Genomic DNA, 23426 nt, shown 5'->3' with positions numbered 1-23426 from the left:
TAATTCGAGTCGTTACCGAGATGACAATCTTTATTTATGTTAAGTTACGAGTGAAGATGTCACGAAGCGAAGTTACATCTATGAAAAATACAAATTGTTATTGAAAAATCTTCGTTGACCCCTACATGCTGTCTACCGATCGCTCGGGTCATAGTAAAGAAGAAGGTATCTCAACAGGTACCTCAATACCCTGCAAATAAGACATTATAAATAACAGGTTAATAATTAACGAATAACAAATTCATTTAAATTACATTTAGAATCTCTAAATATCAATATATAGAAAGAGGACACAATGTTTCGTATTTCTATCAAAGAACTTTACCTCTGCTGTAACATTTGTTTGCCGTCTAACAGGAGGTTACGCGGCACCGCGAAAAAGTATAAATAGAAGCTTGAACCTTTTATTCCTTATCTAACCGAAAGTTACATAGCAAACGCGATAAGAAGTCTGGTATCGAAACAGAATCCTTGTCTTGAAGTTGAAGCAGGAACCGCGGCAAGAAAACACGAAGAAAACGCGAGTCATAGTCTGAGAAAATGAAAAATATTTTATCTACCGTGACAGAAGGCTAGGTTTATTTTCCAAGCACCTATGAGCATTTCATTTATACACTCGTACGCAATTTCGTGACTCCGCGTTCGCCTTTAGTGACATTCTGATGCAAGGCGTGGTACGACAGTCTATCGAGCCAGATATCGATAGAACTTGCTTTCCTTTACTCGAGCTAAACACACGCACGACTTTCATTTCATCTTTTACTGCGCCTGTGTGATTAAATGGTTCGCCACAAAATTTATTAAAGTTCGTTTATATCGCACCGACGACTGATAGTGGACCGTAAATAATACGAGAATTAAAACGGATTAATTTATCGCTGGCCGATCAAAGTTTTACTCTTATTAATGATTTGTTTAGAAAATGACGCAATGACACGACTAAAATATTTGCGCGTATTCTCCCTGTTTCTCTCGCTTAATTGCGCGAATATTTTCTCATAACTGCGCCGTACATCAAGATGTCCGTGAAACTTGGATCGTGAGAGACTAAAAAGTGGAAACAAGTGCAACGTCTGTATTGTCATAAGAGGATCGCCGGAGGATTAATCACGTGATTAAGAATTCACACAGTATGACCTTCCATAAATAATGGACAGCAATTGTTGGGTCCAGAAGATAGGACAATAAGTTCATGGAAATTCTCATGTTGAAGAAGTAATCTATCCGGTTGGTACGGAAATTCGCACGAGAATTGCCCTGGCATCTTGTTTCGTAAAAGAGCAAAGGTTGTGACGTTCGCAACCACTTCTCTGTATAGATTATTTCAGTAACAAAGATAATAATAATAAGTTTGTACTGTAACAAGTTTATATGCATAAGAAATTCAAAATTGAATGCAAAGAAAAATGACAAAGAAATGTATGTAAATTGAATGTTGGGTACCAAAGGCAATGTGTATAGGTATACACGATTACTAACCTAAGCAGTAATTGGTCTAAAAATTCACGTCAATGTTATTTCGCCTTCACTAAGAATAATATTTATTTCAAATATAGCCACTCATACAAAAACATCTAAATATATACTTCGTGTTTCGGACGAGATTTCAAACAGCTTATTTGCAATAACGCTTAATACTTTCTATTGTGAGAGGAAAAAGTCGAGCGAGCGAAAAAAAGTATTTCTCAATCACGAGTGCAGCAGAGTTTAATCACGTCTTTGCAATAACACTTCCAATTCGAGCGTGATCTCGTTGTTGGCAACGCATAGATGTAACAACGTTTCGGATTGTTACATAGAAGTAGAAAGTGGAGTATGTTCAATTAGAGAATGCTGCGCCCGCTGAAAAGAATGCCAGTGAAAACAACATCGACGGAGCCACGGTAAAAAATTGTTACAAAATTCCTTTGACATGTTAAGATAATACCCATTCGACTTCCAAAGTAGGGTGCTCGGCTTCGCGTGGTTTAATTAAAAAGTATAATGCATTTATATTCGTGCAAGCCAGCTTTTCCTTACCGTGGCACTGAAACGTATTAGAAACAGCTGAGGGTTGTGAAATATGTGATAATATTTCAGGCAATGTTAAATGATAATACTTGTGGCTCCATTTGCTCGGTTATAATTGGTATTGTGTAAGCTACAAAGGTTTTTTAATGCTCAGAATATTTTTATTCAGCTATTTCTCACATGCTCGAAATTTAACGTTCTTTCATTGTTTATATCAAAATTTATTTATATCTACTATTTTCTTGTTCAAATTTCTGGTTATCCGAATCATCTGATCAGACCGAGTACGATGTTTTGACCTTTGATTTTTCTTCAACAGCAGTTGATCTTGAAAACGTAATTATACGAAGTACTACGAGTCAATAACGCATTCCACGAACGTAATTAATCATTCGAGTCACGTCCGTTATAGTGGATGCAAAGTAGATGCTCGACAAAGTGAGTTCCTCGTTGGGTAATTTCCAATGCAATCGAATCACTGCCAATGTCCCTTGGACGTTAAGTTAATTATGGAAATCGCAAACGATAGCGACGTGGAAAAAAAATGTATCGCTCTAACAGTTTGATTTCATTCCACGAGTGGCCTCAAATTAATCGTTAACGAGTGGCGTGGCTCTGCGCATTTCCGAAGAGGGTGACACGTGAAAGGCGAGAGTTTGCAGTTCTATTCGGGCTGACCTTGCATACCTTCCAGTAAGTCATATCGTTCTACGGTTCGCGCGCTGAAACGGCCATAATCTTTCTCTTGGATTCTACCGGAAGTTTCTGAATCACCCGCAATGTTTCCGCTCCAAATCACGTTGGAAACTAGTTATTGGCCAATCGAAAATATTCGATAAACCCCCGTATAATTCTATTCCTGAAGAATCGATTCCGTCGTTAACACAGATACCATTATTTATGACGACAAGACTGGACCATATGTGCACTACTGCTCGTAGATACTTTAAGAAATATTCCAGAGTTGAGTAAATTTGATTTCAATCAGTGAATAAATCACTGAGATTTAGTCGTGAGTATCCAGTAATGATTCTAGTCGACGAAACGTTATTCGTTATTTATGGATAAATTTCAGCGAGAATTACTCCAGTAAAAATTTATTGGATACTCTAGAAGATTAACAAGACCAGGAGATTGTTTCTCTTCGATACACGTTTACATAATAATCTTAATTGTAACATTTACAGATTCTAAAATAAATAGTCCAAACGTAAAATGAAAGCTCGAAAAACATATCAAAATATGCTTCGATAAATAATAAACAAAAAATCTTTATAATTAAAAGAACAAGTACTTTTATGTTCTGTTTCTTTGGCCCAATAAATCTAACATTGCATTATTAATTTGCTTCTTCATGCCAACCATAAAAAAAGTTCACTAGACCTACCATGCCCACTCAGACGAGATACATCCGAATACAAAGGATTGAAACTGATCGAATCATCTGCTTCGAGGCCAACAAATTTCTTTTTTTTTATTTAACAGTAATGGGAAAGAAGCTGGTTACGTATTCATCTTCTACTCTTTGAATAAGGTTAAAAGGCGGCGCGATTGCTTCTTGATGGACACACAAAATTGACCATCCGATCTCCCTTTCACCGACTGGCATTGAGACCACGCCACAAAGAGGGGTCATCGACGAAATGACGTTGGACGAAGGCGTAATCTGGGTCGTCGGTGGTTAATTACCATGGCCCTTAATCGCTTGGTGCACGCCCCACGTGGGGTGTTGCACCGAATGAAATCTTCCCAAAGGCCTTGAAGATGTAATAAAATTACGCAATGATGCAATTCTATTGCATCTTCAAGGAGGCAAATATTGTCACTTCGGCAATTACTTCGACGTCCGTTGCGGCTACGTAATGGAATCGTCCGTTGTTATAATTAATATGGGAGCCATGAATGGGATTCGAGTGGGTCATGCATGAAATTCGCGTGGGAACCACAATGGAGGCCGATCTTTGTTGCAAGGAGCGGCGATCATTGGACTTTTAAGAGGGCAAAAGTTGCCATAGGTTTATTTACCTTTGTGGGTTCTGTTACGTGAGCGGTTTCTTGGTGGAACTGTGCTTTCTGACTAGGCTAATTAATACTTATGCCTGAGTTCAGAATTCCAGTTAATAATAATGCAACTGTGAAGTAAAATTAAGCCATTGTATTATAAAGGGTTTGTGTCAATGCTAAATTGTAATTATAGTAACGTATAATTATTATATCTCATTTATGAAAAATGGAATACAAAAATAATAATTTCTAAAATATTGAGGACAAGAATAATAATTTAAGAAATCTAGTACATTGGTAAAAGAAAATTGATATAATAATAAAGTATACTTATAATATATCAAATACAATTTTTATAATGGGTACCACTTTCTAATAACGTTATCGATTGAATTAGTTATGTAGCAATTAATTATTAATGTCGTACATAGCAATGGATTGGAGTTATATATTTGAAGAAAGTTACGGAAGCAAGAGGCCGAAACACAAAGTATTGGCCTACAACAAATAATAAGCCAATAGAAAGTTGCAAAACGTAAATCCCCCGCTAATTTAACATTAGACTCCGAGACAGTCAGCTACCTGTTTCGTAAAAGCCAAGTGAAAACGCTCGGCGCGTTTCCAAAGGTCGGACACTGTTTTAACAAATCGCGATTCAGCCTTGCGTTCGGTCAGTTTCAAGGTAACAAGCAAAGCACTCGATGCTCTCTTTACCCGTTCCTTGCACACGCGGCGCAAATTTTCACCCGAATTCCACGAGTAAACGTAAAAGTGAGTCGTCGCGCTATGTTCCGCCATTTTGAAGTTGCAGAAGTCGAATCCCCAATATAAGAACCGTTTAGAAAGCTGAGGAAACAAACAGGGAAGAGTGTTAATTTAAACTAGGACGACGTGAAGAAATTGAGCGATTATTATTTTGTACAGCGTTATGTAAATTGAATAAATAGTATACGATCCTTCTTTTGATGAGTTTTTTCGAATCGTTTATCGAGTAGTTTCCTTTATTTGTCAATCTTGTACAAAGCAGGACTAGAATGCATGATGGTTTTATTTATTCTTAACGTTTTAATCTCAAATTGAATCCACTTCAGGTATGATTGTGAATTCAGTTATCCTCATATTCCTAATATTAAGCATTGTGGGTATTAATAATTAAAAGACTCTTGTTATTCGTGTATTATATAAGTATATTAAATTAAGACATGAATTTTAATGAATTCATTCTGATTTTATCAGTACTCTTTACTCGTTGCTATTCATAGAAAATATTCTAATTTATTATAACTTGTTCTTTATGGATAATAAGTAACAGATCAAGATAAATTCCTGATCTAATAAATTTACTGCTGCTTGGAAATATGATAATACGATAATGGTAGAAATTTGAGGTATGTGTACTGTTCTAACTAGTGCTTCATCAGTCACAACTTTATAATTAAATGATTAATTAATTTCGAGGGAACCAGGTCTGCCAATTTGAGTATGTAAGAATTAAATTAATCTCATAAACGTTACTTAATTGAAGTAATCACTCTTACATCATTGAAAGTAAAGTCGCATACAGCGCTATAATTAGATATTTAGCGCGTGCTAGCTGGTTTCTTCTGTCTCATTCTATTCCATAAATGTATGACCGGTATGTATGAACCGACAAAGTAACTTGTCCGTTTTCAGCAAACTTCATCTAATAGATTGCGCAGCCTATAAAGCACTATTAGAACAGTATGAAGTATATATAATATTGTAAAAAACAAAAAATCAGATTAGAAAATTGCAGAAACATTAGTCGAGTCCTAATTGATTACACGACACAATTAACTCGAAGTCCTCGAGAACTTAAATCTTCCAATTAAAAATATACATTATATATTTAAACAGGACGTGTTAAAATTTAGATATTGCAAAATATAAAGTATTCTACTACAAACGTTGCAAATGAAATAAAATATTTTTTCTAAATTTTAGCTTCGTTTCCTACTTACACTATTTTAGATAACAAGATTCTCATTTGCAGAGAGTAATTTTTAGTCGACGTAAAACTATAAACCCTCCAATTCATCAATCAACGTTCGCAGGCGTCATTATTCTTTATGCACAATTTCACGACGAAAAGGATACACACGAGTTAACTGCAAGGTGATTAAATATAGGCAACAGTGCTCGTAACGGTAGTTCAAGTCTGACATTTAAACTTTGAAACTTTTTCACCGACACAAAGCTGAAGGACACGTAATTATTACATGCAACTCATAGGTTAACACGACGCAACGGGAACTTTACATGCATTCGTTCCTTTTGTTTCTAATTCTGTACCACGCTAAGTCTGAATTGAAGCCATTTCGCCAATAGATTCGAATTGCGAAAATATTCGAGCAAATGAAGCAAGGTTCGATGGAATTTTAATATTTCGATTAACCAAATGAGACAAATTTGTGTCGCCCGAATAAAAGTATATATTTAGTATCCTTCAGAAAATTATATAATCCCTTTAGAAAATTATTTTCTGAATTCATTTATACCTAATCGTATTTTTCCTTCGTGGAGATTAATTCCACGAATGAGCATATGTGTAACAGAAGTTGCAAAACTCGTTAAGTTAGCAGACCTGCATCACCTAAAGCAAATTCTTGAGTGGAAATTTCAGACGGCTAATAGTGGAATATTTTTCACCGACTACCGGCCAAGCTGGAAATAGTAAAAACAGGAATAAATTTTGGAGCACGGGTTCGCGTTAACGCTCCGTGGAGTTCGCTAAATTATTTTATTCAACATTTATACATGCATAATTTCTCTTACGTGACCTCATTATCTGGATCGCTACTTTTACATAATAATTTCACCGCATAAGCTTACTGCAGAACAGTAATTCAACGCAGGATTCAATTTTTCATTGGTCTTCGCTCTCGTACTATAAATCACGCACGCGAAGGACGGGTTTAAAAATTCTAGAATTAATATTGTTATGCTTGACGTTTGAAAAGTACGACGTACAGCGCGCTTACGGATGTCGAGTGAAAAATAATTAAATTATTAATTTAACTGTGCCGCATATGTTGGCATGTTTAGATTAATGACTTTAGGACAGTTGTATGCTATAATGTTTGTGCTTCTCAGATTTCTTTTTGATGCGAAACAATTAATTTCTTCTTGTCACAAATAGTATACTTTTTTAATGTAAGATGACCTATATTATAGTATCGTTAATAGAATATGATTCGTGTTTTATATACAGCAATGAATAATATAACAATAAACTGAAATAACTTGATCTAATAGACTAGATTAGGTAACACTCCTATACAGCAAAACTAAACTAAACTAAACTAAATGAATATCACTTATAACTAGCCAGAAATTAAATTGGGTTGTAAATGTGTAATAAAAATGTCGCAGGAGAAATAGATACTTTAATGTATATTATTTTTGTTACCCAAAAATGCAAGCAATTTATTCTCCAATTATCGACAAACGTTCAAAAATTCTTCGACTCGAAGGAAAGTATTCGATACCGATAAAATCGTGCAAGGTGTAATGAGACACATATAGCGAGCGAGCATTTGAGTACCGAGCATACAGTGAAAGGTTTAAGGCGGACAATAAAAATTCGTCAGCGCTAGATCGTTAGTCCAATCGAGAACTTAAGAATGATTTTCAAGTGTCACGAGAAACTGGAACAACCTGCCAGGCAACGTGTGCTATATACTATATACTATATAGTTACAGCAATGGTAATACAAGAGGACGACAAATTAGATCCATTCTCTCAATCAAAAACTAGCTGGACGCTCGAAACAATTTTTCATCGACAGCCACCCACGAGCGTCGATGCACGCGAAATAATACTTCAACGTCTTAATCGCTTATGTAATAATCGAGAACCCAGCGATTTCATTGCGTCGAGAAGAGCTCGAAAAAAGAGTATTGCGAACTGGTTTCGTAACCACCGACTTCGCACTCTTGCTTTCCTTATCAAGATCTGCGATCGGCCAACCGGCAAAAATCTGTAGCAATTTCGGAGTCCTCTCCTGCATTTCGAGTAGACGAGCAAAACTGAGGCGTGATTCTTTTTTTGGAATAATAACGGGAAGAATAAGGAAAAAGAATAAGAGAATTAGGTTTAAATATTTGATGATATTTTTGAAAATTGAATACTATATTACATCTATTATTAAATCGAATATCATAATTGAATACTGTATTCGTTATCTGACATATGTGTGACATGGACGTTCAATGTTTGCGCAGATAGAATAACGAATTCAGTATTTGACTATTCCAGTACAATTCGAATATTTGAAATACTGTTCGTGTATTTGAATATTCACAGCATGGATTATGTGGACTATAACGATTTGGAATGAATCGAAATTGAAGTTTTCTCAGAAAGTATCTCAGATAAAAAATATGCATATGTAACGATAAAAAGTGGTATCCTGAATATAGATTTCAAATTTCATGTCAATCGGATAAGTAGTATCCGTGAAAAGTTATCCACCAGTTTGAAAAACCGGTTTCGAGAAAAAGGCGTTTAAAAGTTAAGGATCGATTACTTATCGCTGCGACACGCTTCGTGGAAAACGTTATAACTTCGTTAATATTAATGAATTTCAGATGAATATAGTATTCTCAAAGTATTTTAAGAAGTCACAAAAGAAATTTAATTTCGTTAGAGTATCAGCCTTCGTTGTAACGAATCGTACACATACATTTGATTTTATATCTACACGTGCTCTCTTGGAATACATCACTTAGGAAAAATTAAAAGTTCGTATGCTTTTTCTTCACAAATAAATGGTAAGTTTATCTCGGAAAGATACGGAATTAATTTCTACACCTAATAGAGAAGACCGGACTGAAATGTTCGGAAACGGTCGTTGAACCGATCGTGGCAGTTTTGATGTTAAAACTCCATCCTGGCGACGAGTACGCACAGAATGTCCCACTATCAAACTGTCGAAACGGTAGCAGCCGTACTCGAGACACGCAGGAATGCGAGTCTCATTTAGCCGATAAAACTCAACCGGCGTCAAAGTCGTTCGGCGGTCCGAGACGGTTGCGATCGATTTTCCAGATTCTCGAGAAACCGGGCCAACCTGGTGGGGAATATTTAGGGAATATAAGGTGCTGTAACAAGACAAGGCGGCCGTATATACAGGAGTCGAATAGATAGTGAAAGTCCCCCAGAGCTAACAGGAGCGTAGAGGGCAAGAGGGGGGTAGGAACGGGGGACCCCAGTAAGGTATATGAGGGCCTCAGTTCGAGCAACCGCTGGTACTCTAGCCTCGCTGCCTACTTACATTCACACACACTAACACAACTCACCACCTGGAACACAATGCACACCGTCGCGACGGTACGTATTCAAGTGCGCCATCATCGTCATCGTTCTAATTCCACCAGCCATTCGCAACAATTTTCGCCAACGACGAATACCTAAAACCTTCGTCGATCGCGTACTCGTTGATATCCGCCAGCGTCGTCGATGATCGACGACCGATCGATCCCAGCGTGGAACGTGATCTCGCGTGTGATGTGATCGTTTCTGGTCGTGACGGGGACTGTGCTTGTGATTTGTGCATTGGTACACCGCGATTGGATCACGACAGCCGCCGGCAGGGGAACACGCAATTCGGCGATTCCGTTAGCTGCTCTCCATCGAAGATTTTGTAACGCCTGCGATTACCAAGGTATTTTAGCGAATGATTAACGAGAATTACGCTTTGAACTTACTGTTTCGTTTGCCATAGTTAGTTTTCTTCTAGTCGTCCTCCTGCAACGGCTCTCTCAACGACGGGAGTTTTTGAAAGCTGTCTCGAGAGTGTTGGCCATCTCGTGCCTGTAGCCACGTCCTCGTAGTCCTTTTCGAGGCTTTCATTGGTATCGAACCGTTTACTCCTGAAGTTTTGGGAAAAGGTAGAAGTCGCATTAGATAGCAATGAAGACTTTGGCAGGACTCGGAGGAAGTGACCGAGGGTGCAACATGGTCAACTCTCTCGTGGTGGCTTTTAAGAACTTGTTCATCGTTGAGGGAGATGCGTGGCGAAGGGAGGACATTGTGTGGAGAAATAAATATGGGAACTGAAATGGTGAGTTTCAAGTATTATTTTTGCTTTTCATTCGTTAAAATATCTTGATTTTGTAGGAGTTATAAAATTAGAGATATTAATTTTTATTCGATCAATGTACGAACAAAATTTCTATTCAAATAATAGATAAGGAACGAAAGTTCAATCTTAATAATCAGCAATATATTAACGACCTTTCGATTGAATGAACTTCAAGATCTTTGATACCGATAGTTATCTTAAATTTCTGACGAAAATTTCACAAAATTAATTTTCATGTGTATCGTTCATCAGTAAAATTCTGCTAACAGTTTCAATTTTTAGAAATTGTGATATTCGAAAGTAACGAAAGAAAAAGTATTATTAGATTGTATTATGAGAGAATGAATGAAATTACTGACCTACAAAATAAATTTTATATTAGAATCTAGAAAATCATTCTTATTTCGTGGTTCTGCTGTTTATTATCATAAACATTATCTATCCAAAATGTTTTATGAAATTCTAGTTTAAAACTTCAAGGTAATCTTTATTATTGCAGATCTTCATAATGATAATACATAAAGTCGAAACTTCATTAATAAATTGCTCAATAGATTGTTGAATGGGCAATTCAATTCTTATTTGCTCATTGTGAAACCTATAATTCTCTAATTCAAAATTTCATTTTCACTCAAGTTAAACATCACCGTACCAGATTGCGGTCCCGCACACGGCTCAATTCTACGAACGCGGAGAAATATGCACCACCTCGTGTATCGGCTATCGAGTTCGCGCTGGTTGCACGAAGATTATTATCTGCCCGTGAAAACGTTGCAACTGCATTACGATTACGGTTATACAACTCGGTCGCGAGATTGGACGTCGTTATCCAACCCTTTTATTTCTAAATTATTACAAATTCACAGTATTTACGAAGATAATTTGCTGGTTGAAAACTAGATTCAGAACTCTTTTCATACTATGTTTAATGTACATATACATATATGAAAATTTGCGTTGCAAAGTCTTCACGGAGGTTGAAGGTCCTTTCGTTTATCCTTTATATTTTTTAAACGATATGATACCACCTGGTATCAAATAATTTTAAATGAAGTGATCAGATTTTCGTATGTATATGTTTATATCAGGGTGCCCTATAAAATTCATTTATGTTTAATAAATATTTAAAAGAAATACAGCGACAGAACGAAAAATTCTAACTGAAGGGGCAACGTATGTTTGTACCCGTATTTACATACAAATCGTCCTTGAAAATTCAGTTCTGTTTGGTAAATATTAAAAAATAAATGTTTGAATTCAGTTAGACCTACTTCAGTAGTACAACAAACATCCTTTAAAATTCTTTCGTATAATAAATCTTAAAACAAGGGATCACGCATGGGGGGTGCTACTGCTACCACCATTCACAAAAGTTAAAAGAATGTACCACGCATTCGCAAATTAGAGAATCTAGATGACATTTAACACGATAATTCGAAATGTGTCGCCATACGGCTGGGAACGAAAGGGTCAATTACGATTGTGTCTGGAGGGGGCAACTATTCCCGTGCCTTTCCACGTTGCCCCGAAAATTATGAAAGTCGTTCGCAGCGCGCGCGCGGAACGGCTTCGTTTCTTCCACCGTCTGCTCGAAGAAACAAAATTATATAATGAGTTACGCCAAACAGGAACACATTCGAGAATTATGTCGGCCAACGTGCGTGGCGATAGAAACCGTTTCTCGCTCGTGGCCATTCGGCCGGAACTGCGCCCGTTGCTCGGATCGAACCAGTAAAACTCGTCGAGCTCCGACCACGTGTAATCTACGCGGGCGGATTCAGTGGGCACGTAACGTTCATGCGCCAACGAGCAGCCAGCTAGCGGCTTGATTACGCTTATTGTTGCGAGAAAGAAAGATCAGGCCGGTCGAGACGTATAACTAATAATAACTTGCTTGACGCACCCCCAAGAATACTACTGCATTTAGGAATTTTAAGATTGAATATCTTTTTAATTTAAAGGGAAAGGATGTAACCGTAGGAAGGTCACATTTAAATACATATATCTTGTAATATTGGAATTGGAAAATATTGGAAAATGGCATCGGATTTTCATTTGAAAGAGCGTTTGATTGAAAGAAATTTTAATTAAACGATATGGAGTTGTAGGAAATATTTGCCTGATTGATTTCAAATTTATTTTCGTCATTTGCGTCATTATATCGTCATTTTGTAAAGTATTCATATTTTGGGGAATCATAGGATATTTTGAAAAATGAACAATCCCCAATTTTGACTAAACTTGGCATACTGATAGGATATTGAAAAGTATTAGACATCACTTTCGATTTATCGGCTGATATCGTATTCAAGGGGTGAAATCTACCCTCGATGTATTGACTGACACACCTGTCCAGGAAACTATGTACAAAAGAATGGTGAATCGAGGCTAGGTTGGAAAGTAGCCTCTGGCTGTACCACACCCTTGTGCAAATTACTTATTCTTATATAAAGCGTACCGTGCACTGTTCCTGTACGTGCAATAAAAACGTCTAATAATTGAAAAAGTGCGTAGCATGAACAATGTTCAGCTATTAAGAATCGATCTATTTTACGTTCCAACTCTTTGATTTAGTGTCACCTTCGGAACATGGAAATGTTATGCTTGAATTTACTAAATTAATTTAATGACACTTCTCATTGTTAATGGCAGACCTCGCTATCTGACTCAATACAGTTCGCTGTTTCTTGGACTGATCTTCCTTTCTCCCTCGAATATTCGCCATTCGCGTGACATATTTCCGTGGCGTCGAGACTTTTACCAAGTACTGCGGAGTCACGATCAAGAATCCGGTATCCTTCGAGTGTGGTTATCTGCCTCGACACGGTGTAATAAAGTCACGTCTGGCGGTTAAGGCTCTGGTAACGCCGGAGGGTCATGCATCATTGCTTTCGGACCTTTCTGCGAGCAATTACGTTTTATGAAGTCTGAACTTAACACTTTGGAGTTTACACGATGCCGGCCGCACGTCGATTAACCGCGTAACATTTTTACTGGCGCCACTCCACGATTATAAATTATTACATACGTGGGCCATACAGAAGATAACGATAAGATAATCGATTACAGAAGTGATTCAAATTTATTCGAATAATTATATTTAATTTTGCTCTCTCATTCTTTTCATTACAACATGAAGTCTTACACGAAATAAAATTATAACATTTAAGAAGCATATCAATTGAAAATTATACTATTATCAGAGTGTGTTACTTCCCAGGTATGAATTACGTATTATAACACAGGTTCCTTGAAACGTAAATTTAATTGTATAGCTTGACTTTTCCGCGAAAAGTCACCCATTTTCCCCAGGAAAGAAACAGCGGAAGTGGAAGGTAGTCTGGTAATTACGGTCGTGATCTTTACGAGTAGTGCTTGCAAACGGTTGGAAATCATTTACCAGAAACGATTGGAAACGACGACGCTGGCAATATCCGACTCGGCGAGTTGAATAGTTTAGTAACATGGATAGTTTAAACACTTTGAAAAACTGGGTTCATACGTAAGTTTGTGCAATTTTATTTTACCCAATATTTTGCTATAAAAAGAATACTTGGCCATGTGTGTTATAACATTCTATAGCTCCTTCCCTGTACAATTTCAAGAATTAATTCCCTATCAAGGAACAACTCTAATCTTTCGTATAAACACTTCGCACGCTTCACATTGACCATCTGCTATGAAAACAACCACATACGAAACGATACAATACTCTTACAATATTTCCTACACAAGACCAAACACTTCTCAATATTTTTAAACACAAATCCCTTTAAAGTGCTCCACGTACATCAAACACACTGCAGAACACACAGCCAAGAAATTCCTCTAAAAATAGAATCCAATTCAAAACAAACCAGCACAAACTTACGCGAACCCAACAATTAAGAATCAATAAAGAACAAGAGCGCATAATCACCAGCATCACGATCATATAATTTCCACTCGCTTTCCCGCTAATAACACGTCTCTGCGCTTCCTCCAGGTACTATTAGCGGTAGCTGCCATACTCTCGGTATCGGCGCAGCAATACCAGCAGCCAGGTGGAAACTACGTCGACGAGTACTCGGGATACGAGTCTCCAAGACCAGCGCATCCGACACCGCGAAGCTACGCGTCGGACTCGGCACCGTCGCGGCAATCCGCTGGCCCGACCACCCCTAAGCCGACACCAGTGGCCATCTTGAAGCAGATCAACCGACACAACGAGGATGGCTCTTACACGTACGGTTTCGAAGGTGCGGACGGCTCCTTCAAGATCGAAACGAAACTGGCCACGGGAGACGTGAAGGGTAAATACGGATTCGTCGACGACACTGGCAAAGTGCGCGTTGTGGAGTACGGAGCGAATCAGTTCGGCTTCCAACCGGCTGGAGAGGGTATCACGGTGGCACCGCCGACGCTGGAGGACGAGACGACCAGCAAGGAAGCCCTGGAAGCTCTGAACTACCAGGACGGTTATCAGCAGCAGGTAGCCAGGCCAGCGCAGTCCAGACCTCAGCCACGCCCAGCACCCCTTCAGCAGATCCAATACGATCAGTCAGCCTACCAGCAACCCCAATCCCACACCCAGGCTGTCTACGCCCAAGCTCCAAGACAGCAGGCCATTCCCAAGCCACCGATTTTCACGCCAGCCGGCGGACCTCAGCCCGGATTCCCCAGACAGAGCCCCATCCTTCAGGGCGACGACCCCTCGCCACCTTCCCAACTCTACAACCAAGGCCCAGCTCAATTCGGTCCAGCACCAGTCCAGGAACACCGTTCCCAACCCCAGCCGCGCAGCCAGAGCGGCGGAATCCTCGATCAGCTGGCTAGAGACTACGCTCTGCCCCAGGGAGGCGCACCGCCCTTACACGACATCAGCTTCGGTTACTACTAAGTCTTCTAGTCCCTCCCGTGTCCGCCAGGGTGGCCCTCGTTCATTTTGGTCTTTTCGTATCGTCTGAAGACGCGATGCTGCGACGGCGTACCTGGTCCTCGAGATCGCTGCGCGCCGTCGATCGTTGCCGAAGGAAAAGGTCAAGGGCTGTCGATACAGAGAGAAATTGGACGGGTAATTGCTGCAAGATAAATTAGTGGATTTTTTTCTGGTAGTGAGAACGATTGGTGGAATCTTCGTGAGGTCATGTTTTGGCTGGAATTGATAGACAAATTGAATTCGAGAGCTGAATCGATGTTCAGGTGAAAATTGAGATTTAAATGATTGATGGACGATGAATATGAAATAAGAATATTTGAAAATGACAATGCAAGTAGTAGCAGGAATATTAAATCAAAAGCTGAGAGTAATAAAGAGGAATAATGAATCAAACTGAAAATAATATGTCTTGCATTTAACAGAGTAAGCAATAATACTTAAAAATGGTAATGCAAGTAGTAGCAAGAATATTAAAGTAAAAGCTGATACTAATAAAGAGGAACAATGAATAAAACTGAAAATAATATCTTTTGCATTTAACAAAGTGAGCAAATTAAGCTCTGTAGAATTGAACACCAATTAATTATCGGACTCTTTACGTTCAGAATATTTTCTTCATAAATGTCCACCGCTCAAGATATCACTAACTCCTTTAAAAAAATATACTGATGTTCAATTCTGCAACTTTTAAATTATCTAGTATTTATATTATTTCTCTACCCAAATAATAGACATTGTCCATCAATTATATACCAAGCTTGAGAAAACCGAGTATTTCTGGTCGAGATGCTACTGAATAAATTATGTGTACGATTGATCCTCACCACCAAAGAAACTACTAATTTCATCTACAATTGTTTCAAGAATCAAGAACAAAGTGATCAATGCATAAACCATACATATCGTTTCTTGTTCTGATTAAGTTTTTTTTCTCACGCGTAAAGGATGTGTCGAAGGTCCTTGATCTTTGTTTCGGTAATACGAGCGAGTCACTGTCATGTCTGCCTACCGAGTCGTGCTTTTGCTTCTTCGATGAGAGCACGGGGTATATTCTTGCCATTGGAAACAAACGCTAAGGGAATATTTGATGAAAGATTGCTCTGATCGTAAACGTCCGTGGAGTGGAAATGTCGGTACTGTTCAAGCAACTAAAAAATTTAATGCAATCCCTATAAGAAAAACTTCCCTAGAAATAATTCTACAATTTTTAATATAATTCTACAGTGTCCAACTAATGAAATTATTTTAAACGTGATTGAAATTTTGGGTCATCCCATTGCGTTTATATTTAATAAAGAACTATAGAAATTTAGTAAAACAGTTAAAGGTATACTTGGCGCGTTAGTTTAAATGCCACGATAATAAGTGGCACGATCTTGTGGGATGACCTAACGTTTCCCCATTTACACTCCACCCCCTGAGAAAAATACATATCGTTGTAAAAAATGGTTAATGCCGTGGCGAGGAAGGTTGTAAAAATATTGTAAATAAAATTCCACGATCCACGGTAGGCGCCCGTGCTGGTTTTAATCCTAGAGAACGCAGTTTGCACGTTGCGGAGATACCGTTGCGGATTTCATTTCAAGGAGAACCTCGTTTATGTCAAGCTGCGTCTTCGAGTTCGCGTCTCGCGGGACTGCATAATGAATTCAGCACGCTTACTATATTGTAATTAGATTATTGTAAGGTAACTAGATTGGAATAAAGTAAGGCCAAACCAACAAGACAACAACTGTAATCGTAACGTCGACCTATTTGTATCTAACGTGAATTAAAATCTGTTTTCATCCCGGATTCTCATTACTGTCCCGACAGATTCGGCGCTGGGCTACTTTTCTTTTTCATTTTCTCGATAAAAGTGAGATAAACACCGACGAGTATCCCGAACGGAAGGTGAAATTGGAGCAGCTTCGACGACTTTCTAAGAGTTCCTGTCTTTCGAACTGGTTCGGCTTACGTAACAACGCGCGACGAAACGACCTTTCGAATTATTCCTTCTATGATAAAAATAACAGAATCGAGTATCGAGTTGTTCCGGAACTGTGCTCGATGGAATTTCAGTTACGAAATTTCAGCGTCGACCTTCACGGTTCTACCGCAGAAAGGGTACTCGGCTTACGCAAATATTACAATGGTGGCGAAGGATTACGATAGGTTTTCAAATAAGAACTAACTCGGCGAGTTTGCTTGTACGATTAAAATCTCGTTCTTTTATTATAGCGATTTTTGCTGGAGGCGACAGGATACGAGAGGTTCTCACAATGCATATACTTTTAGAACGTTTAGCGAATATTTCAATTTTATCGGAGTATGTATCGTTGAGGAATCGTGGACTGTTCCAAGCTGCTACATCAGGTTTATAATTTTGTGGCAAGGCTCGTGCGTTTATGTCATATCGTGGACACTTTCGCGACAATTTTCTCACCTCTTACTTGTATAAATTCTTTAAGATGGTGGCCGATTGGGTAATTACATTCTACGGTGAACCAGTACAAGTTTGTGACAAAATTTGCATACGCCTTCTTGATCCTTCTATGGGGGTCTCAACGTGTTCTTGATTAAATTTGATAAAAATTAGTATCGTTTTGAGATGCAAGTACTGATTAGTCTATAAGAGATTATCCAAGAGATTAGATGAGTGGCTAATCACGAAAAATAATTAAAGAACTTCATGTACTTGTCAAACTTATAATAATAGAAATAATAATAATATTTCATGACTTGTACAAGATTGCACACAAAACAGAAAATCAATTATTAACTGATAAAAAGAAAGAATCAATGTGTAGAAATGTGAATAGATGTTCGTAACAGTACAAAAGCGAGGTACAGCTTTGCATTTGCTATTAACCTAACTTGACCTAAAGTACGGCCTGTTTCTCTTTGTTTTCCACTTATGCTTCCGTGTTCCAGTGACTCGTGCAAGCATTCAAATGAAATGCAATAATTAAATAGTAATTTTGGATTTTGAAAAGAATTGTTAGACTCGAGATTTCATTACATATGTTGGGACCACTTCAGGAGCCTCAAGTTTAAAAATAGGTATTGCAGCGTGTACTAGACGTTCATCCTTGAACGATTGCAACCAGGATTGCACTCTTGTAAAGTGGGTTTCATATTCAGTTCGGCGCCACTGTGCAGAGTTGGTATCAATGCTTCCCAAGTAAATTCTAACGAGAAAGATAATGACCCTTAATCTTGAATGCTTCCAATTAACAATTTAAAAGATAAATAAGATTAAATATTCAAAAAGTATTTACCTACTGTGAGTAAGACCTTTTTGCAAACGTGATAGTGTGGAGTAGTCGATAAATTATTAGACTTCTAACGCCATATTCGAATGCAGGAATGGAGAGATTACCCAGTCAGTAAGGTAGAGTATTCTGCCAGCAACGTAGTACACACTGTCGGTAAGACTCGATAGTATAGAACTCTTACTTATCGATGAATCAATCAACAGAGTAATCTACACTATCAACATGATATCCTTTAAAGATAAAATGCTATAGTTGAAAAATGTTATGAAGTTACACTTTTAACACGCGGCATTTCGCGCACCCACTTTGTTTTTATAGTTCATTCAAAGTCTCCCTTTGATTCTATTGAACTGTTATTTCTGTAGAGAGTTGATATCGACCCTGAGATTAATTAAGTGTATATTATTATCGATGAATGTTTTCGCCTTCGAAACAATTCCTTTTGCGCCTACCGTCGCTAATTCTTGCATTCTATTAACCTAACATTGTGTATTCTGTAGTGACCAAATATCGACATTCACTCTTATTTCGTATTCAATCATGCTGTCGAGTATTACATACTCCTGTATCTTGGATTTGAATACCGATTGGTGCTTTCTATATTCGGTATCTGATTAGTAAAGAACACTTGCGTTCAATTTCACTGATGGATTAGAAATACAAAAATTCAAGATGAAGTGTAGCGTGCTATCACCATGAGGACTACCTTTATATTCTAACTTTTGATTTAGAAAAACCAAACTAAACTGAACTTATAACTTACAGGTACTGCTTAGTAATTAAATCTAATTACTGTAATACATTACCATAATTTCAAATTAACAATTTAGTGAAGTATTCATTATTCAAATATTTCTTTCAATATATTTTTCTGATCCACGAATAAGGATGCTTATTTTCCTAACACTAAACAATTCATAATTCTACACTTAGAGATGCTTGAGCCTTGAATATGCTCCTTTACAGTTTCGTTGCCCTAAATCTCAAGTATTCGTCGTCCTACTTAAACAATTCCATGTCATTACGCCAGGTTGTCTCAGTTATAAAATGACGAAACTGGAATGAACGAAAGAAAAGGATTTCCATCCAGTCTCTCACGTGGCAAACAAGCTCAAAAGCGTCGCGAAATTCTATTTTATCGGTCGGATCTTCGCCACCGAAATTCGTACTGTTCTCCCGCGCGTCCTTTTGTTGCAACTTAACAGTCATCTATGCTACAACGACGTTTCCTTCCATGTAGTCACAGGGACCATTCTCTAGACAAGACATTTAATATGTGTACGAGGTAATTAAGGCAGCTTTGTCCAACGAATTAATACTCTATTCAGAGGATCTCGAGGATTAATGCGACGCTATTGTGTCATTGAAGGACATGAATATTCATGATTGTTTTATTCAGCATAGTAGTAAAGTACGTTTAACGCATTACGTATTGTCTGACGAAATCGTGAATATTGTTTCAAACTTAAACGAGTTAATACTACATATTTGCATGCATGGTTGTAATTTGAAGAGTTTTCTAGATTTACTAATTGTTTATTTTGAAAGCAGGTGAAACTTTGGTTAGAGTCGATCGTGAAAGGAAGGTTCGTAACGTAACTGTTATGCTATTTATTTACTTTGTAGGAAATGTGCAAGTATCACTATTAATCTAATTAAATGGAAATATTGACGTTGGTTTTACCTTCTTTTGCAAGAGTCAAAATATTGGCAGTAAATAGATATTTACACTTAGGGGAGACTATCAAATGGAATGGAAATAATAGCGTACTTTTTAATATTATAGTATAAGTCAAAATGGAATTAAATAATGTATGAAATTTAATATGAAATTTAATATAAAATATAATACGGGATTTAATATGAAACAATAACATAAAGATTGACCAAACGTTTCACAAACACTGTATAGAGAAAGTGTAATAACACTGCCCCGTGAGTTTTGTCACGTACCCCTCATGCTCTTGACAGGTTGCGTATTCAGGACTGTGTTGTCTCAAACAATGCGTCATAGACCTAGAAGCAAGTCAGATACTAAATATAGTATCTGACCGATACAATTTCGTTTAATCAATTCTTTTCGAGACAAACATCATACCTCGAAACATCCTGTTCAGCGATCCAAATTAATTTCGCTCTACAGATTCAGAAATCGCGTTCCCCTCTGTTTTGCTCTATGTCTCAAGTGTCGTTTAGCGGAAAGACTTTTATATATGGTGCACTGATGTCACTACAGGTATTTTTTTTTTTCTTTCAATATTTCTCCAGTGATCACAGAGTGGATGATTCTTTCTTTTTTTTTTTTTTTAATTGTTCTTTCATTCCAATGACCACACAGTGGCTGGTTAGAAATTTAGACTGTTGGAGGCACGAACACTGTAAAAACTTGATCAACGTTTACGTATGAGACACCGATACCACTAAACTAGTTGGTCTTAAAATATTTTTGAAAATTGCGAGCTTTTTCCACGCGGAACGCAACTTACGAGGATAATTACGAGGTGATTGCATCGCGTGTGGCGGTAGGGACCAACCTTAAATTAATATGAAGACGGTGTTGAAGAGTACAAGTACAAATTACAATAAATGTCTCGGCACCGTGCCAAACGATAACATCATAATGCACCTCTGCTCGAGGTGAGCATTACTCCATGCGCATTGACCTTCTTCGGTGCAACGCAAGGCTGCCGCCATCACGTTCGTGGCGCAGGTGTAACGTTATATGAAGAAGCGCAGCTTGCGTAATCGCGTATAATAATATCCACGCGTGCATGAAGTCAGTGACTTCGGGCATGTAGAAAGCCGTGCTCGTCAAAACAATTTTGATTTTCTTCCGCGTTCCTTTCAATTGTATCATTTTCCTGTCCTGAAAATTTTTGAATGTTGGACGACGTCGAACGTGAGACGATGAAGAAATGTAACACGAAATAAAAATATGAAATATTCTTCTGAAAAGAACCCTATCTGACCTATCAATCCTAATAACGATTACGTAATCCCTTTACCGATATTATAATGCAGGGAAAAGTTTGGACGGAGTTTGTTATCGTCTAACCGAGTCACGCAAAATGTGTCTACGAGTTACAACATTGCAAGCCATAGTTACAGAACCTGCCTACTTTGTCGGAATTTATCGTTAACGCTGAAGTCGCCCATCGATTGATGCAAGTCGTGTAACCTACTGTCGAGTCCAGTCTGTCTGAATTATAGAAATCGTGTTGGTAAACCTCGTCCATTGGCCATTTGTCTGCGACAAGAATGCAATTTGTGTAAATTACTTAACATGACGCAGATTATTGTGATAAATTGGATTTTATGCAAGTATTTATAGAAGTATTTTATAAAGTTCTGTGTGACCTATTAATGTATCATTGTACCACTTAAAGATATCGAGTCATTTATCTTCATCTACAACTATTACATTAATAATTATGTGTTTTGTACGGAACAAGAATTCTACTAAAAAATAATTAGTTCATTTTCTTTATTTTTTACTGTGGAGGATTTGAATTTAGGAGTTGGAATGCCTATGCTACTGCTAAAATAATATTTTACTGATAATACAATATTATGTACTATAATTTTATCTCATAATCTTGATGCATTTCTTCTCCATACCAAAACAAATACAGCATAACACAATCCATACTTAATTAATACTTCATGTCGAGAAATCTCCGTGTCAATGTATGAACTATTTGTAACATTCAAAAGTGAACTCATTTTTATGCTACTCTCACTGCACACTGCGCCTCGACTGAACTAAATTCAACATTTCTTATGTGTTAATTAAATCTCTTTTTTATGTTTGATAGTCAGGTGGAACGGAACAATCGCTGTACACGACGAACAGTGTAAATGAACTTTATATCCGTGCTTTCATTTGCTTCGTTTTTTCCATCGATGGCGCCGAAAGCGATCTCGATCCTCGCCCCCTTCTAGCGGCAATGAAAGTAGGTAAGTGCATTTTCTTCCGAGAAACCGGCTCCGAGATCAGGCATAAATCATGACGGATAAAGCAGGTTGTCCGCGTTGTTGATTCCATTCCGTCTGCCAGTGTTTCATGTCACGTTAAAATCAGCCATGGATAAAAATTAATGGTCGTTTAATGTAATTCACTTTCTATATTACAGGAAGATTTGCAACGGTTGCGTTAGTTTTTTTTTTTTTTCATGTTGAGATCTCAGGAAGTTTCGCGAGAATTTTTGACTAATTAATCTGATGGGGCCTTTAGAATCCTGTACGTCAATTTTGAAGTATTATCCGGAGCAGATTTTTGAAAGTGGTTGTACTTTTGCTTCTTAAGTTTCTCATTATTTTGCACCTGTATCTTTCGATCAAATGGAAGAACTACTTTCCAAATACAAAATAGCAGTGCCATTAGCGATGATCTGGTAATTTGGACGTTCTAATCAAGTTCCTTTATTAATTTCTTCTGTTTAATTTCAACAGGCCAGCAGATTGAAATTACTATTATTATTATGCATCTCATTTCTACGTTAAAACTTTCAATCCAAATATGACTAAATTTGTAAACTTTGTGTCTTTTAATAAACGTGATCACTTGGTTCTACAATTTTACAGACGACGTATTGAATCTTGTTTATCATGAAAGATATTTTAACTTTCACTACACTTTTCGTTATTTTAATCGTTTATATTTAATTACATTGAGAAAGCATTTTCCAAGTGTTTTATTATTATTATCGTCAATTCATTTATATTAATTTGCCAAAATTCAATGCACTTTTCGTATGTACAAACCTCTCAAGGAGAAAGTTTTCGTTCCTTTATTTTCACTTGAAGATATTGAAAAAAATATCACACTTCTTCGCACTAAGCTTGCAGGTGTAAATTTAACCTTCGCGCGACGTTCAAATTTTATGTGAAACAGCACTTTGTAAATTCAACTCTTGTGAACTGTTGTACACAATTTTACCTGAAGCGGCACATTAGCTTTTATTGGCTATCGAATCATGCATCCCTTGCACGTTAATGAAAGTCGGTAAACTTTATGTAAATGAAATATTTTACCAGTGTTACTTAAATATAACTTTACTCTAATAGAATTCAACCTTTTTGTCTAAAGAAAAATATTTCTAAAGCAATTAAATCTATTAATTTAGTGAA

At 37.4% G+C, this 23426-nt stretch overlaps 1 protein-coding gene and 1 long non-coding RNA gene across 4 annotated transcripts; one reads left to right on the top strand and one right to left on the bottom strand.

The window, feature by feature from the left end:
* Positions 1–8194: 8194 nt before the first annotated feature.
* On the top strand, positions 8195–16217 carry LOC128889778 (pupal cuticle protein 27-like). Its single transcript, XM_054147748.1, has 2 exons — positions 8195–9367; positions 14107–16217. The coding sequence occupies exons 1-2, from the start codon at positions 9350–9352 to the stop codon at positions 14998–15000; spliced, it is 912 nt and encodes a 303-aa protein (XP_054003723.1). The 5' UTR covers positions 8195–9349; the 3' UTR covers positions 15001–16217.
* Positions 9336–11799, bottom strand: LOC128889779 (uncharacterized). 3 transcript variants are annotated; one of them, XR_008460502.1, is made up of 4 exons: positions 11600–11799; positions 10774–10877; positions 9745–9909; positions 9336–9687 (listed from the first exon to the last, which is right to left on the bottom strand). It is a non-coding gene; the product is annotated as an uncharacterized LOC128889779 (long non-coding RNA). The 3 variants fall into 3 exon arrangements; XR_008460503.1 differs by lacking the exon at positions 10774–10877; XR_008460501.1 differs by lacking the exon at positions 11600–11799 and having other exon boundaries at positions 10774–11183.
* Positions 16218–23426: the final 7209 nt, after the last annotated feature.

This window comes from Hylaeus anthracinus, unplaced genomic scaffold (genome assembly GCF_026225885.1).
Source record: "Hylaeus anthracinus isolate JK02 unplaced genomic scaffold, UHH_iyHylAnth1.0_haploid 11997, whole genome shotgun sequence".
In the NCBI taxonomy this organism is placed as follows: Eukaryota; Metazoa; Arthropoda; class Insecta; order Hymenoptera; family Colletidae; genus Hylaeus; species Hylaeus anthracinus.
This window is presented reverse-complemented; position numbering and strand designations above follow the sequence as displayed.